Source organism: Sycon ciliatum, chromosome 10 (genome assembly GCF_964019385.1).
Source record: "Sycon ciliatum chromosome 10, ocSycCili1.1, whole genome shotgun sequence".
NCBI lineage: Eukaryota > Metazoa > Porifera > Calcarea > Leucosolenida > Sycettidae > Sycon > Sycon ciliatum.
The window spans coordinates 19,078,571-19,096,126 of NC_088652.1; the positions used below are offsets into that span (position 1 = coordinate 19,078,571).

A 17,556-nucleotide genomic window follows, 5' to 3' on the forward strand; every position below is an offset into this window, starting at 1 on the left:
AACTACCGGACACCGTCCAGACCTCAGGTATGTATAGTCCATTGTCCTAGGCGGCTCATAAAGCAAAAATTGTCTTGATAGTAACTTGCCCAAAAATTTGGCGAATTTTTCCTAATACCCTAGTTGCCAATGCACGAGAATCACGAAAACTGGTATGGCTGATGGATTTCTGATTTTCTTCTCGTAAACTTGAGAACAATTATCTACGATGTTACAAATATTAATAGGTGTTTTGAATGTGAACAAATACACTTCAAAAGGCTGATCACGTTCTCAGATCAGCTGCAAACGAGGGTCAAAATTGTAGTTCAGAGCGATGTCCATTGAGGCACTTCACCCGATTTTGCAGTTCATACATGGTAGTCATGGGAATTTGGGTAGAATTAAATATGTATGTATGCACTCTTATTTACTCCATAGACAAAGACATGTTCTGGAGTCTCATGGTGTTTGACAGGCGCAATTATTACTTTCATCGTTTCTCGGTGAATTAACTCACTCCACCATTCCACACTGCACTCTTATCCGACCCACGCCGCTTGCACATCACCAACACAACGGGGACATTCCTGTTGAGATATTCCTGCCCCGTAAGCCAAGAAAAAAAGGACAGCATTACAGTGAACAGACCCTGACAAGAGGACCATATCGTAATGGCCCATGCGCTTATACACACGCTTTTGCCGTATTTGTAACTTTTGCAGGTCGATTGGTCTCACATAGAGGCACGCACATGTGCTTGTAGTTGTGTTACCAGTATGGAATATGGAAGCTGTGCATTAAACCCTGTAAAAATGGCATATGGTGGTATCAGCGTGTCGTGGCTCGTGGGATTGGGTTCACCTATGAAGTACAAGTAGGGCTGAAACGATTATACCGATTACTCGGTCATTGATCAATAATTCCTCATAATCGTTACGTTATAGATTACTCGTTATCGATGTTGAGTTCAAAACGTACTGGAAACCCCATTTTGTGAAGTTTGAATTAGTTTCCACCGTGAGTACCGTAGTTCCGCGCATATAAGCCCATGGGCCTATATCCGGATATAAGCCCACCTCCATTTATAGGCCCATGGGCTAATGAACAGACCCAAACACCGTTTAATACGGAACCGATAGTACAGCATGTCAGTGCAGACTACATTACCAGTACCGGTACCTACGGTAGGCGGACAACCGCGCACAGACTTGTACTTTTTCGCGTGCCAGCTGCCTTCAAAATTCGAATATAGGCCCAGGGCTAAAAAACGAACCATTATTACTGATTTTTTTCCGGGAAAATGCATTATTTCGTATATTAGCCCATGGGCTTATATGCGCGGAACTACGGTATGCAGTTGCCAGGGGTATGGCTTATGTTCTGAGGTTCAATTGCATTCAGAATACATTGTACTTGTAGTAGTTTACATGTATACTAGTCACGATGCTTATGACTAGGTGTGGCTTTTCATTTTGTTTTTGTCCATGCAGGAGTCAGGATTATGCCGTCTACTGAACATTGTCGCATGCGTTCCTATAGAGCAAGCTGGCTGCTCTCCATCTTGATTATGGACCTCAAGTGTGGACCCAACTGGTTAGAGAAATGAAGGAACAATCGTCATGGTGTACTCTCAGGCCAAGGATATGCCTTGCACACCCGTGATGTCCTTTGCCGAGGAATGTGGTCCAGCGTTTCGAACACAGAACGCTGACCATTTACAGCTCGTTTGTAGTGGATTGTGTGAGTTTGGTCTGGTGGGATTCGTAGCCGTGTTTAAACAAGCCACTGGAGACAGATTTTCAGTGCCTCTGTCTTGGTTGAGGTTTTTCCAATCATATTCTGTGCACATATGGGTATCCAAGTGCCTATCGAGTATCATGGTCATGGTCACTGCATACAGATCCATGTGGCTCTCGAATATGGACAACAGTCTTCTGTTTGATGGCCAGGCCTGGTGATGTTGTCCTGATTTGGTCACTCTATCTTATGCCGACATTCAGTGTGTAAATGCTGGTGCTGGCTAGACTGTGAAGTATGGGGAATGACACATGTGCTTTTCTCAAGATGCTCGTGTAGAATTCATTCCCTTTGACCGAAAGCTTGTGTTCCCGGATCCTGTTTGTAGCTGTACACAATTTCTCCGTTCTTCCTTGTGGTTAACTTTCGCCTCCGACTATCCCTAACCATCATCTCATTGGGGTGTCTGTCCATGACGTGGCTGGCTGGCATCGGAGTTGGGCACTGCCCTGTCATCCACTGGCATAGTGTTGAACCTAACTGACTTGTATGTCACATACTAGCTGGAAGTTGTTTAAAGGGTTCGGTTTCAGTCTTTTTATAATTATACCGGTAGTAGCTTTACCATATTCCTATTACTTAGCTATTTCCTTTTCTCGCCCTTAGGACACTTTCTTCACCATACACTGTGTTTCTTTGGCCGTAAAAGAGGCAGTCTGCACTTGTATTGAGTTTCCTCATTGTGATGGAGATGGAAAAGAAAGCACACATATAGCACTTCCTGCCTGTGTCTCGGCTATAAGCACTTTTAGCTGCTACCATGTGGTTGACTGAAACCAGGGTGTGAAAGATTATTGACCAAGAATGCATGCTGCAGCTCGGCTGTTTTGTTCCTTTTCTTATGTAGATCTACAGTGAAGGAATCGAAATCGCCCCCCCCCCCCCCCCCCCCCCCCGGAATACCTGCGCTCGAATGTACTATCATGTGGTCCATTATTGTATTGGTTCAGCGCTGTATTCCGGTGTATGTGCTGAAGTTGTTTACAGGTAGAAATTGACGGGGGCACACCAAGTTCTTTACATCACATGTACATGTACAGTAGAGCCTCGTTAAAGGGGAAGTTAAGCCTAAAATCAAAATTTCACCAGTTGTAGTCTTCGGGGTGCTGAGTCGAATGGTCTTGGTCCGAGGAAGCTGAGACGCTCCCTTCCTTCTTTATTCCCAATCGAACTTGAGCACTTCCACCGAAACTGTGTGCCTGCGCACTACTAGATAGGGATTTGTATGGAAAAGTCACTAAAAACGCCGTTTCGTTCTTATAAAAGCGCGGATGACCGCGATTGGTCCATAATTATGTTGTAGTCTTTTGGACGCTGAGTCGACTGGTTTTGGTCCAGAAAGGCCGCGATGCAGCGTTCGGCCCTTATTCCCAATCGAACACGGTTGAGTAAGCGGTCACGTGCTCATGCGTATACCAGCCGCCCGGTCACCGTGCCTGCAGGCTACAATTTTCAGATCAAGGTTCAACTCAAAGGTTCAAAGCAGGGAGTCGTAAGAGGCTTTTGCGACTCCCTGGTTCAAAGGTTCAACTCGAGTGACATAAACGGGCCCAAACAGGCTGTAAGTGAGCACGTGATCGCTTACTCAACCGTGTTTCATTGGGAATAAGGGCCGAACGCTGCATCGCAGCCTTTTAGGACCAAAACCAGTCGACTCAGCGGCCAAAAGACTACAACATAATTATGGACCAATCGCGGTCATCCGCGCTTTTATAAGAACGAAACAGCGTTTTTAGTGATTTTTTCCATACAAATCCCTATCTAGTAGGGCGCAGTCACCCAGTTTCGGTGGAAGTGCGCGAGTTCGATTGGGAATAAAGGAGGAAGGGAGCGTCTCAGCTTCCTTGGACCAAGACCATTCGAATCAGCACCCCAAAGACTACAACTGGTGAAAATTTGATTTTAGGGTATACTTCCCCTTTGAAGAACACGGAGCCCAAGAACACGCAGCCTGAAATACTAATAATTAAAAGAACGCCAGAAACCAAAGCTGAGAATGGGGCATATCATTTTCTACCGTTCTATAATTCAGCTTTTGTTATACATGTACACATGTTATAAAGTGCACACTCCAGTACAATATTAATAAGAGTCTAAGAATGTGCTATAACTCAGAACGCAGCAATATTGCTAAAACATTGACTCAACTGCGGTTCTTTGCGCACATATCATACTAAGAGTCCATCACACATTTCCCTTGGGGTTGTGGACTCTTGGATCATATTCCCATTGACATTCACAATGACGGCTTAAGACCTTTGCGCTTCATTGAGAATTGAAACCTACTTCAAGCTGTCCTGAGAGTACATTACAACTTTCAGTTTCGCACGAATCTTACAAGAGAAGTTCATGAGTAATAATAACATGATTGCAAGCCCGAAGAACACGCCAATGCTTCATAAACTACATACAGGCTATTGGCTAGGCCATTTTTTAAGGGACCAAAAAATGACATTGAAATTGCGGTCTGCAGACTCTGGTTAGAACTTCGCCATTTGAACGAAGATGATGTGGGCTTCTATCTCAGGCCCCTCAAGAGTGAATATGGGTGCTGGTGCGTTTCTTTGCCATGTAATACGCCTCCCACTGGTGACGACAGACAATGCATTGATTTTGTTTTGTTCCAAACCGTGGAGGCCACCACGACCCCATCAAGAACCGGACACCGATGAACGCTTCTGGAAGTGTTTCCACATCGGTGAAGAGTCAAAGGAAAGCATCGATGTCTACATACTACCTTGCCCAAAAATTTGGCGAATTTTTCTTTGCCACTTGCCTGATTTTTACGAATATTTGACAGCTCCCACAAGAACACTCCCAGCGACGTCGAGACAATGAGTAACGACCACTAAAACTGACTTACATAAGGTCAAAGACCCAATCAAGGTGTCCGGAAAGCAAAACTTCCGCAAGCAGGCACTAATGGAAAGAAAACTGCAAACGACTCGAGACATCTAACATTTTCTTGACAATTTTTCAACGAAGATTTGAATATATTCAGCTCCGAAAAGTGGCTAATCTGCATAAAAAAGTACAACTTTTAGACGACTTTTTCGGTCTTGGCGCATGGACTGAATAATCATTGCATGCAAGAAGTTTATTTTTACTCTTGATATTGCACATTGGTGCACTGTTGTTTGCTTTTGAAGGCGATGCTTCGTATGATGCTCAATTCTCCCTTGTCCTCGTAAGTGGTGTTACTCTCGACTTTGCTGGAGCAGAAATCACAATGGATAGTGATGACGGTGATGCGTCCGTGAAGATGAATCATAATGGACAATGGTCCACGAATACTGAGAATGCCAAAAGCAGCTTCCTTGAAGCTGGCGTTCGTATGAGAACAGGTGGCTGGACCTTGGAAGAAAAGACCCGGGTCCAGAAAAATGTGGATCGTTATCTCGTGAAGCATCCTGGTCTAACGGTTGAAGATGTGGTATTCTCATGGACGAAGGACCAAAGAAGAGGATTCTACAAGAAAGCAGGCAAGGGCATCAGGAGGCCACTAAATAGTATCTATACGTACATGAAACGGCGCTATCATCCGCACAATTACTTGGGAAGCTACACTGAAGAAGAAGAAGCACGACTCTCCAAACTCTATGCCAAATATGGCCCAAAGTGGACGAAAATCGGCCGAAAGCTGAAAAGGAGTCCAGAGACTGTCGCAATGAAGTACCGCTACATGGAAGATAAACGCAAAGTTGTGGAGAAGGACGGCCATATCAAGTGTGGTCATTGGTCCGAGGAAGAAAGCCATATGTTGAAAGCTGCAATGGCTGAGTTCCACGACAAGTTCTCCATGGACACCCCAGTTGTGTGGGATTCTGTTGCTAGGCGCATCCCAGGAAAAACAGCAAAACAGTGCCGGTCATTTTGGACACAAACAGGATCCATTAAGGCCTTTGCACAGGAGTGGACTGCTGCTGATGACATCAAGATGATTACTGTTCTCTTTTCAACGGAGGATATGGGAGATGGGGAAATCCCCTGGGCTGCCCTACAGCAAGAACATTGGACAGATTGGACTGTTGCTGCTTTGAAAGTGTTTTGGCAGCGTCTGAGAGCTGTTGTCCCTGGCTATACTGCATTGGTGCTGGATGAGTTATTACTATGGCTCTATGATCATCATTTACCCAAGTTGCAGGCATCTATCACCTCGCCTGCTGACCAGGCATGACGGGCAGCATCTGTGTGAATTATGACCGTGTTCTGTTGATCCGTGTTGAGGTATGAGTTAGTTTACAGTTGTATTTACTATTTATTCTCTGTGCAGTGTGTTGCTGTGTGCTTTTTTATTATAGTTTTTAGATCTAGGTTAGGGAACAGAGGATGCTACTGTATATAGCGTATTGATGAGTCATGGTGCCACTGGCTGTTCTTGGCCGATGCGCCATAATTTAGTTCTTCCAGCAGCTGGTGCGACTGCTTCCTTTCCCCTCTTGAACTGAACGCTTGACGCCGCCCACTCTTAGAACAGCAGCTTGCTCACTCTGTGAGCTTGATTTCTCTAGTCCTGCTGTAGCTGTTACCCTCTTTTCATCATATCACTGACTGTGCTGTTTTTGTGTTCATGCCGATGCTTTTCAAGCAGTAACAACATGTAACGTTACTTTTTGCTGCAGGTCTGATGAGTTTGTCTGCGACGGCGCTACGATTGTACAGACTACAGTCGGTGATGCTGTGCTGACAGTCGCAGGTATCAGTACTGTTCTCGGCTTCTCCCATTATGGGAAACTGGGACTTGACGGTCTCAAGTATGCTTGAAACACAGGCAGGAACTTGAATACTACAGCATTTGTAGTTCAACTTTGGATCAAGAGTATGTGTTGTGTACATGTGTACTTTTGGATGTGCTCTTGGGAGAGTTGCCCTGTACTGGTGCATGTGTCACATGTGCGATTACCCAGTCCATGGCACAGCAGTACTGTGGCAGTAGTATGTCCTGGACCCACATCATAATAATTATTATTATGTTCTCTATCTTATCTTACTCTCCAGCATTACAGACTTGCACGTGCCCGTGGGACTGGCTAGTGCCTGTAGCCATGGCAACATTTGGCATCTCTAGCTGGGACATACATATACAGTTCATGGAGAAGTCGCCAGATGATTGCGTTGTGCAAGAAAATCTAAGTTGCAACGAACTCTGTAAACCTCCTTTTTGCCTTCTGTGTGTACAGTACATGTACAGCTGTACCCTCGTTAGTACGACATCGGTTACCAGACAAACCTCATTACATGTAGTAGACAACCATCCAAAATCCCGGACGCCTGAAACCGCATACATTCACATCCGGATAGTAGAAAGTACTTGTTATAAGACAAACAATTTGACCCCCCCCCCGGGCTGCATGGCTCATCCGCCTTCACAGGTACAGTAGAGTCGCGCGCTGAAGAACGTGGAGCCCAAGAACGTCTAGCCTGAAATACTAAGAACGCCACAGCCTAAAGCTAAGAACGTCGGTGTTTTTTTCTTGCATCTTGTGGGATACAGATGATCCAGTACGGACTATTTCTAAGAACGTGCTATAAGAACGCAGCCAAATTGCTGAAAAATAAGAACGTCCCAGGCTAACCCTTTAGAAACAACGTTCTTGGGCGCGCGACTCTACTGTACAGTAGAGTCGCGTGCTAAAGAACGTGTAGCCCAAAAACGTCCAGCCTGAAATTCTAAGAACGCCAAAGCCTCAAAAGCTAAGAACAGCGGTGTTGGTTTTCTGGCAGCTTGTGGGATACATACCGGTATGATCCAGTAAGAACGTGCTATAAGAACGCAGCCAGATTGCTGAAAAATAAGAACGTTCCAGGCTAACCCCTTGGAAACAACGTTCTTGGGCGCGTGGCTCTACTGTAAGAGGCTGCAGAACGCCCTTACACTAGGCTTACAGCCATACTAATGATGACCAGATTTCATTGCATCAAGAGTACATAAGCCGTGGGGTTATGTGCTCTTAATTAATTGCATGTGTAACAGCAGGAGTACATAAACCGGTTGTGTACCATGATGTACTCTTAGTAACAGCGGCACACAACAACTGAATCTGTCACATGCTCATAACAGGTGTCGTGAACACCAGGGAGTCCAACAGGGTATAATCGAACATAGCCTCCACTGGTTCTTGCTCAACTGGTATGATAAGTGCAAACAGATAGCAAAGCATCTCTTCCTTAGTTCATACCAGGGTGAGCGCTGCCCAGCAATATTGGGGCCAGAAGAACACAAGGAAACTCTTGACAAAATGTAATTCATTGAACAGTGCAACTTGTAGGGAGCTATAAACTCCCTGTTGCAGACTTATGCTGAAAAATGCAAACATGAAATCCGATTGCTGGAGTCAAGTACCATATACGCCAGGCACTGTGCAACCTTAGACTGCCAACACCGGTATGTGAACTGGTGGTGGAGGGCGCAAGCTTGACTCATATGACCGGATTTCATTATGCGTAACTTGTAACTAAGCCAGGCACTGGAAGGGGTTTACAAGAGCTGGTTACAACAAAGTTGCGTTTATGGCATTACCGATTGCCCTAAACCGCGGCTCAAACACGACCAAAGTGAGTGAAACAATCCAAAAAAGCGTACAGATAACATGATGGGTGATGCTGCCGCACATCATGCGCCAGCAGCACGTTGCGGCATTGTACTCCAAGGAAGCTAATACAGTGTGACACATCTTAGTTAAGTTGTACCCCTGTGTTACATTATTGTAACAGGATGTGCGATGTAACATTGTCAGTATGAGATGGAACAAGGTTGAAACAACCCAGCAATGGCACTCACCGGACTAACGCCAGGTGCCTACAACGAAGAGAACTAGTCAGACATAAACATAGCACATCACACACCAGCCGCTGGCAGCGACACGCACACTACTGCATACACTGACAGACCACAGCACGACAACCGCATTGGGTAGTGAAGTTCAATGATCGAGAGTGATGATCGGGAGTGACGACAAGTAACAGTTAGCAATAACAAAAACCCATAAGAGAAAGCGAGCAGCACGCAGCGCATACCCCGCCCGCCGAACTATTGAACAGAATGACCAGCGGTAAGCAGTAAGAGTAAATCAGTGAAATACTAGTAATTATTATATATCTAAGCTAATCTACATGTCACCAAACTCCTTCAACATAGCATCAAGTTCAGACTTTGTGGCTCGGTGTTTTTCCTTCCACGTGTTGACTTCATCTGCAGCAAGCACAATACAACATACACAGACAAAGGGAATAGTAACGCAAAACCAAGTGACATTCCCTAGCAGGATAGGAACGGCAGTGCTCAAAGGAACACTGCACAGGCACAGCTGTGTACAACAAAAGCCACCTCTATACAAGACAGCTGGTTGGAAAAGAACAGGAACAGTGCTTGAAAGCAATACTTCACACTGAGGGTGGAGCCATGAGAAAGAGAACGTTTCGATGTACTAGGGCAACACATTTGCCAGCGGTGGCTGGACTGGGCCCCGGGAGGGGGGAGAGAATGCATAGCTTGAACTCGATGTTTGGTATTCCTATGTAACAGAGCAAACATGACACTAAAAGCTAAAGGCTTGGGCATTTACTGCAGAATACCACACCTCGGCATGAAGGAAGATGTTGAAGGGGTTTACAGGGAGCGGATTCAAAGGGACAAATAGCAAAGAGTTTTGTAAAAAGGCATGCCTTCCATAAAACCAGGCGGATTTTTTCATGTTTAATCGCGAGTTGGTGTTTTTGCCGAAACTTTTCTCCCGCTGCTGTGGACATTGAAATCCGGTGAGAAGTCAAGCAAGCAGCCACAGGGTGCATGCCTTGCAGGCGTGAGTATGCACACGGTGCGACTCCATCGTCTATTGCGTGCTGGGCACTGCTGGTCCATGTTTGCAGTGTGTACGTGAACTACTACGCACTAGGGGCACTGGCCCTGGTTATTCCACCGGATTTCAATGCCCACAGCAGTACGTCTAGTTCTAGTTTAGTGAAGCCTGGCCAAGTTCACAGCGCCTCAGACCCGTAGTACCAAGAGTACATAACCTCCCAGAGTGTGCTACGCCTGATCCAGCTCTGCATAGGGTCTTGGTTGGGCACAGTCGGATATTCTGATGTCATAAGTATGTATGCTCCACACCAGCGCAAGGCAGGGCACTTTTGTTTTTGAGTCGAGAATCTGGGGTTTTTCGGTGAAGGAAAGTCGCGCTGGAATGCACAAACTGTACGGGTGCTACAGGGTTGTGATATTATGTGTGCCAATGCCAGGACCCCAGACAAGTCCTGCTTGCGACCAGGACGTGCCCGGAATCAGATTGGTACGGTAGTATGATGCAAAGATGCGATTACGCTTGACCAAGACCCTATGCAGAGCTGAATCAAGCGTTGCACACTCTGGGGGGGGGGGGGGTATGTACTCCTGGTAGTACACGCCGTGTACACTATGACTGATGATCTCCAGAAAGGTTGACGTAAACAAATTCCGACGTGGGCCAAACCAAGCTCAGTTGCTCACTTTTGACAACAAGAGGATTGGATAGCAGTCCATTGGAGATACTGCAGTGTCGCGTATAAAAGCATGACCTGTATAGAAGCCGATTTTTCGAAGCGTGCCGTGACACAGAAGCATGATTTGAATAGAAGCCGCTCTCGGTAAAGTACACGTGCAAGTACATGCGTGGCAGTATGCACTGCACAGTGTAGACTGATGATGTTGACGTTGAAGCATGTTTTGAATAGAAGCATGGTTTGAACCCCGGCTTATACGGCCGCAAGCACCTGCTTTTATACGCGACATTACGCTACATGGAATTAACGTCATGAATACCAGATGGAGTTTATCTGATCCGTGTGAACACGGGTGAAAAGTTAAACCCCACACTTGGCTTACGGCACACCCATGGGAATGTACGGGAACCATACTAAAATTGTTATAGAAGCATGCCAACGGTGACCATTGTACACACAGCCCAACTGTTGTCTGAGCAAGCACAGATGGACTGCGCCTGCAGGCAACTCGTGTCACCGAATGATATCAATGGCGCGGGCATTTTGTTCAGTTATATTCTCGTCATAGAGTACCCACTCAAATACAACATGTCAAATACGTACTGTTAATTGCGTCGACTTGCGAATTCAGGTTTGCCACACGACGCTCGGCTTCATCGGCCTCTTTGTCAACCTAAGCAACACAGAGAACGACATGTTTTGAGGCATGCAATGGAACACACACACACAAACGCGAACATAGGTGTTAGGACTAGCCACAAAAGTAATGTTAGCATGAACCAGAGGAGTTTTTAATGGCAGTCAACATTTCGCCCTTGCTCCTATTGCTTCTGGTGTGGACCTAACTGCATACATTTTCAAGGAGCAATATGGTAGGGTTGTCGCCAGAGTCAGAAGCCTTCTCTGGGGCCAATTCACCACAGCAAACTGAGAAACGGGGACCAGCATCACCATTGAATGGCTTGTCCCTTCTTGTTTCAACACAATGTTTTTGATGGCAGTGAGATAAGCATATTGACAATGCAATCCCAAAATTTCCAGCAGGCAGATATAATTTCGCTTGCCTCAACTATACGCGTACATAGGTTACCAAAGAAGTTTTCTCCAAGCGCAATAACAAAAGATGCACTGCCTATGTCCTGCATTGCATTTTAGCTCTGCTCCCCCCCCCCCCCCGAAGCACATTCTGCACAAGGGTGATATACGTTTTAATTAAAGAACACTGAGAGATGCAGAGAATAAACGCAGGCATGTCTGCCAATCTCATGGACATGGATACTTCTTAGTAGTGTTGAAACGAATAATCGAATAATTTAGAATATTCGTGGGCTGAACGAATAATCGTAGGAATTGGCAGAAATCGGGGAAAAAAATCGTAGGGTGTACATTTTCACTTTTTCAGCCTCGATCAGTCGAGTTCAACCAAGAGTACATAACCCCCCAGAGTGTGAACGCGTGATCCAGCTCTGCATAGGGTCTTGGTCGAGCGTAATCGGATCTTTGCGCCATAATACCGTACACATCTGAGGGGGACCCGGGAAGTCGCGGGTACACTCGGATCAAAAACAACGGTGCCCTGCCTCGAGACCGGGCTTGCGGTGGTGTGGAGTGTACGCATGACATCAGAAGATCCGATTCCGCTCGACCAAACCCTATGCAGAGCTGGATCGGCGTTGCACACTCTGGGGGGGGGGGGGGGGGGGGGGGGGGTTATGTACTCTTGGTTCAACGTGAATGCGCCATGCATCGATCTACTGCGCGGTTCTAGCTAGCTGTGTACATGTATGTATGACTTTGTATGTGGACTCTCCATGTGCTGAAAAAGTGTTGAAAATTCCAGCATGCACATGATAGAATATAGATTATTCGTTCGATGAAGGACGAATTATTCGATAGATTATTCGTTCGAAGATTTCGTGTTCGGCTTAAACACTACTTCTTAGACAGTATCCAGTGTTGCTCACAAGCAATGTTTACCAGAATACTGAGATGCAACACAAGAAATGGAGACAACACATCTGCCAACTTCAAAACGAATATGTTTGGGGCCACCTATACAGAGGTGTCCATTAGGTGTCTTTAGTAAGGATTTCTGAGATCAACTCAATCACTGAACGTAAATACCATTGCGACACTCACACGAGTGACACGTGCTGCAGATACATGAATACACCATCAAACCAAACTTACGGTACGGTATTCCTCCTCAAGTTCGCGGAGGCGTTCTTCGAGCATTTCTTCTTTGTCAGCACCCTGGAACAAGAGCCAAAAATTGCCACGAAAAAAAGATTGACATCACGCGATAACAAAGGAGCCCAACCGGATAATCGAGTTGTGCATTGTGTGTAGTCATGTTATTGTACACCTGGCACGGGATCTGCAAAGACCTACCGGAACCCTACCATTCGGAGCAAGCATGCTCTCAAATGTGGAGGGTTGGGTAGAACGCACTCATACCAATTTTCCGGAGTACTGTAAGACATATATATATAACGAGGAAGCAAATCTAACGTTTTAACGGATGACATTTCTTCGTTATAATAAGATCCGTTGAGGCCGTACTGCTTCATATATGCTGTGTGTGGATATGGCAGAATACTGCAAGATCGTTAACATATCTTCTCGTTAACCTATGAATTTTGGACAATCGTTAAATTTGCGACTCGTTATAATAACATGTCTTACAGTATAAGCCGCACCCCCATTTTCTTGCCACGAAATACAGACATGTACCCTATTTATCACCGGTAATTTTGATCATCGGAATAAAGCCGCATGCCCCTTTTTTGGGTGAATTTCGAGTGTTTAAAGTGCGCCTTATACACCGTAAAAAACGGAAAGTGGTATGCATTCTTGAAGATGATCAAGAAGCGATACGAGAACGCCGCAAAACATATACATGCACTACATGGCACTTCAGGTGAACCATTCTGGCCCTAGAAGATAACACAAGAACACTTACATCATTCTCCTCCAGAGATTTAAGCTGATCAGACATGCGCTGCATCTCTGTTTCCTGAGACTTCATCTTGCTGCAAAGAAGAGAATACGGGATATCCAAAAACAAACTCTCGTGTTAACGCTTCTAGAATGTGAGAAGGGAGGGGGTTAATTTTCTTCTTCTGCAGTAACTAGCACTGCATCATGTACCAGTAAACTACGGTACACCTATTGCTAAACGGGCTGCATGCACTGTGACTGCGCTCGTCACACAGCACGTACAGGTAGATATTAGACCCACAGGCTTGTGTGCTAAGTGCACCATAATTCATGTGCATACCATACACAGTTCATAAACCGCACTGTATGGACTTTGTAGCCCTGGACTCTATCATTTCGATTTCCTCTGACAGACGCGCTGTACGGCGGGGGCTTGTACTCATGTGCGTATAGAGCGCTAGCCTGCGGTTGAAGCATAGCTGACCCAAACCAAAGACTTGGCGACGACAGTTGATTTCAGACTTACCCCTCTGCTTTCGCTGCGCGCTCCTCTCCTCTCTCGACATCACGCTCAAGAATGACAATTCTCCGTCTTAGCTAAAAGTGAAAGGACAGAGAACACAAAGCCAACATTAAAAAGCAATCACCAGGCCACTTTCAGCAACAACAGAGATCAAGTCTTTGTACAGGAGAATGAACAGAAATTCTCCTCACGGGTCAGATGGAAAGTAAATGATCATCTAGACTAGCGTACACCAGTATTAAAATGTACATACATTACTTTAGCAGGCCAGGAGAATGCATCTTGCAATGCACAACATACAAAAATGTATAAAAGATAGGAAGGACAAAAATGTTACGAGTTATGACCAACTGTCCACCAGATAATACAGTCAGCAAGTGCGACAACAGGGCACAAAAGTCCTCAGTACTCCCTGCCAGTTTTGTGCCTTGTTGTAGCACTTGACTGCGTACTATCTGGTTACATTGGTGGACAGTTGGTCATAACTCGTAACGTTTTGTCCTTCCTATATTTTATCCATGATTACTTTGGCTCAACATCCGAATTCATACTGAAATGTGGAAATAATTGCAAAATCCAGTAATCTTTCTGGTCCAGATAACACTCTAGCTACGCTGAGCTCCTGCTACTGTTAAATTGTCACCTACCTCCTCGGCCTGACGAGTATTTTCATCGGCCTTCTGCTGAGCTTCACGCCACCTTCTTTCCATCTCTTCAACCTAACAAGAAGAACAGCACATCGAGATCGTTAAATTGAAAACATTCAAGGAAGCACAAGCCAACAATAAAACATAGAACTCACACCCAATGGCCTAGAAATGCCAAATCTAGTACATTTTGCCAAAGAATTAAAATTAATACAACGCACCAACACATATAATTATGATAGAGCGAAGGAACTATCGTTAACTGTACGACAGGACTAGACGGGTAAGCATGATCAAACGGCCGTAGAAGAAGTTTCCCGCAACCATGCAGAGCCCACAATATTTACATGGTGCCAGTGATGGAATCATGCTGGTAAAAAACTATATCTACTACAGTTGCGCTCGGTAAAATCCGACCCAGAGTGCACATTTTGGTGCCCTCGATTTGCATGGTCCTTGACGCCCTGGACGTGGCAAGAATGCGGCTGGACGTACACATGTACAAATACAATGATGTAATCGGGACGTGTCCAGGGCACCAGCTTTGCACTACGGGTCGGATTTTAGCGAGCGCAACTGTAGTATTCAAAAGAACAATGGCACCCTTGGGCATGCCACTCACTCAAACTTCATATGATGGCCAGGACACTGTATTTGCAGCGAATGCACGAAAAAATCCAAATGTATGCAATCGCGCAGTGCTCCAGCCATTTCATTTTTCTCGATCGCTGATTTCTGATATTTCCACTGTACACTCTGAGTAACTCAGCGCAACGAAAAGTCTAATCACTCGAGTTGCGCTGTGCACTTGTGATGCTGGCAGATCGCGGCCCAACATCCAAACGATTGATCGCACTATTTCATAGATTGTTTCCACCAACAGGTGAGAGCTTTCTCTTCGACCAGGATATTTAGATACGGAGTTATGATCTGTTGAAGTCTCCCATTTGAATGCGTCGAATTCGACGCAATCAAGCTTGGGGTGGCTACTGAAGGATGAACGCGTACACGTACAACGAGACCCTGAAGTACCTTACCTATAATGTAGTCGGGGAACTGGGAATAGTACGTACTTCCAGGATACTTTGAGCAGCCCTGCCCTCATGAGATTCAACTCATGCCCAGCTGATAGACATATCCGACATGCCCAATGACTCGTAATTTTTTTCATCTGAGATAAATCCGTGCACTTCAATACAGCCATTTAATCAACTGTAATGCTTAGGTGACATGGTTCACAGCACACGCCCGCAGGATAGTAGAGGAGTCGGTCACAGCCTCTTCACAGGCATTATTTTGTCCAGAAATAATGAAAAGTATGTGCTACCAGAGACTGAGCCTTTGGGACCACCAAAACAGTGTGTCCAATGCACAAAGTACGTGCTACCAGACTCCACTACCGCAATACAGTTACATTGTATATATGCGCCCTTATGCAGGATATCGGTGCCATAACATATGTACGCACGTAACAACCAGGCGCAAGTCCGATGCAAGACTAAACGATTTCATTGAACCAATTTTTGAACCAGATGCCAGATGAATAAATGAAATGCGATAATGGTTTGGCTGCGGACATCAAAACCTTTTCCGAGAGACCCAGAAACCCTCCCCTGCCTATCTTTACCTCCCTTGGTTAACTGCAGCACCTTAAATTCCTTCCAACGTTCCTGCAGCGGGGACGTTATATAAGACCGGGCCGTCCCGCACTACACTCTTTCCTTTATTGTTGGCCCACTTCAGAAGCCTGGTTTGCTAGTACATGACTTCATCAAAGATGATCCACGACATACTAGTACTACACTCACCTTTCCACTATCATCATCCGCCATGGCTTCCGATTCCTTCACTCTCCTGAAAATAAAACAAACAAAAAAGCACACAAAAATGCGAGGAATCATCAGGTTTTCGGCGAATGAGTCAGGTTTTTACCTTCACCGGCGTGGTTATTACTCAGGATCGATACAAACACAAACTGCAGGAAGCATAAATTACCAACAGAACTTACTTCTCGAACTCGTCGAGTCTACCTTCTGCGGCCTTCAAATCGCCAGCAAGCTTGGCTTCCCGAGCCTCTGTTCGCTGACATTCCTGTTCAAGCATCTGTAGCTTTCGCTTGGCAGAGGCAATTTCTGTGTCAGCCTACAGCAAGGCATGTAAAATACTTTCCATGTTAGCACTAAGCCACTAAACGGTTTGCAAGGTACTAGTATCAAACATAAAGAAGCAGTGCTGTATGAATGGCGGGCAGGGGTGAGAAGCAAACTCACCTCATCCACACGACTTCCAACCGACTTCAGCTGGTTCTCGAGTGATTCGGCTCTCTCCACTGCGTCGTCTCTCTCATTCTTGAGAGACATCATTTTTGCCTTGATTGACTCCATGGTTGCTGGCCGTTTCAGCAAGTTTAGATACAGCAGAGAGCACAGCTCTTTCTCTCTCTTTCTCTATCTTGAGACTTCTTGTCAACAACAAATGCACGCAAGCAATCTATCGCGCTATGAGGTAGAGGGTGTCGTGAAAAAAATTCCACAACGGCGCACTGACAATGTGACATGCCCCGTTTGTGCACCGCGGGTGTACGTGTACGAGCATCGAGCAGCCACCGACCGGTGCTGGCAAGGAATCTACGGACCTCGCATGCCAGCTACGACAGTACGAGCTCTCGGATCGGATCGCGGATCGATGTGCTCAGATAGCAAGCCGGTCGTGGTTGGTTCACTGGTTCAGGGCAGGGAAATCCCGGGATTATCCCTGCTTCAGGTACTAGGTCTGGTCAAGTGCATTTTGGTCACGTTACTCACGTGGGAAAATCGTATTTTTACGACTTACACATTCCCGGGATCGCGGATGCGCGTGTGCACATGCATCGCCCTGATCGATCACTGACGATCAGGGTTTACGTTTCGCCAGCCTGCCCTGCATACCCGTACTTGACACGTCCTTGAAGTAGTTGAAGGCTTGATCGATGGCAGACGGCATACCAGTCAGTGATGAAAAACTCAAGTCAAGGACGAATCAATGAAACAAACCTTATAATTATTCCAAGAGTGCACAAACTGTTTATGGACTCTTGTTATTACTTGTTTGCTTCTATTCGCCGGAGTCGGGACTACCTTTGTTACATGACTGTACTGTCACAGTGTGTGGTATTATTGTAGCAATGGGCTCTACAAAAGTTGAGCTGAG

The 17,556-nt window shown here is 45.7% G+C and overlaps 2 protein-coding genes across 2 annotated transcripts; one reads left to right on the forward strand and one right to left on the reverse strand.

Annotated features, from left to right (window-relative positions):
- The first annotated feature begins 4,880 nt into the window (after window positions 1-4,880).
- Window positions 4,881-6,592, forward strand: LOC135826538 (cyclin-D-binding Myb-like transcription factor 1). The gene has a single exon (XM_065339148.1). The coding sequence runs from the start codon at window positions 5,009-5,011 to the stop codon at window positions 5,954-5,956; it is 948 nt and encodes a 315-aa protein (XP_065195220.1). The 5' UTR covers window positions 4,881-5,008; the 3' UTR covers window positions 5,957-6,592.
- Window positions 6,593-8,688: 2,096 nt separating this feature from the next.
- LOC135826539 (tropomyosin alpha-3 chain-like) lies at window positions 8,689-16,915 on the reverse strand. Its single transcript, XM_065339149.1, has 9 exons — window positions 16,638-16,915; window positions 16,376-16,509; window positions 16,176-16,221; window positions 14,368-14,439; window positions 13,724-13,794; window positions 13,220-13,289; window positions 12,448-12,510; window positions 10,861-10,930; window positions 8,689-8,971 (listed from the first exon to the last, which is right to left on the reverse strand). The coding sequence occupies exons 1-9, from the start codon at window positions 16,749-16,751 to the stop codon at window positions 8,889-8,891; spliced, it is 723 nt and encodes a 240-aa protein (XP_065195221.1). The 5' UTR covers window positions 16,752-16,915; the 3' UTR covers window positions 8,689-8,888.
- Window positions 16,916-17,556: the final 641 nt, after the last annotated feature.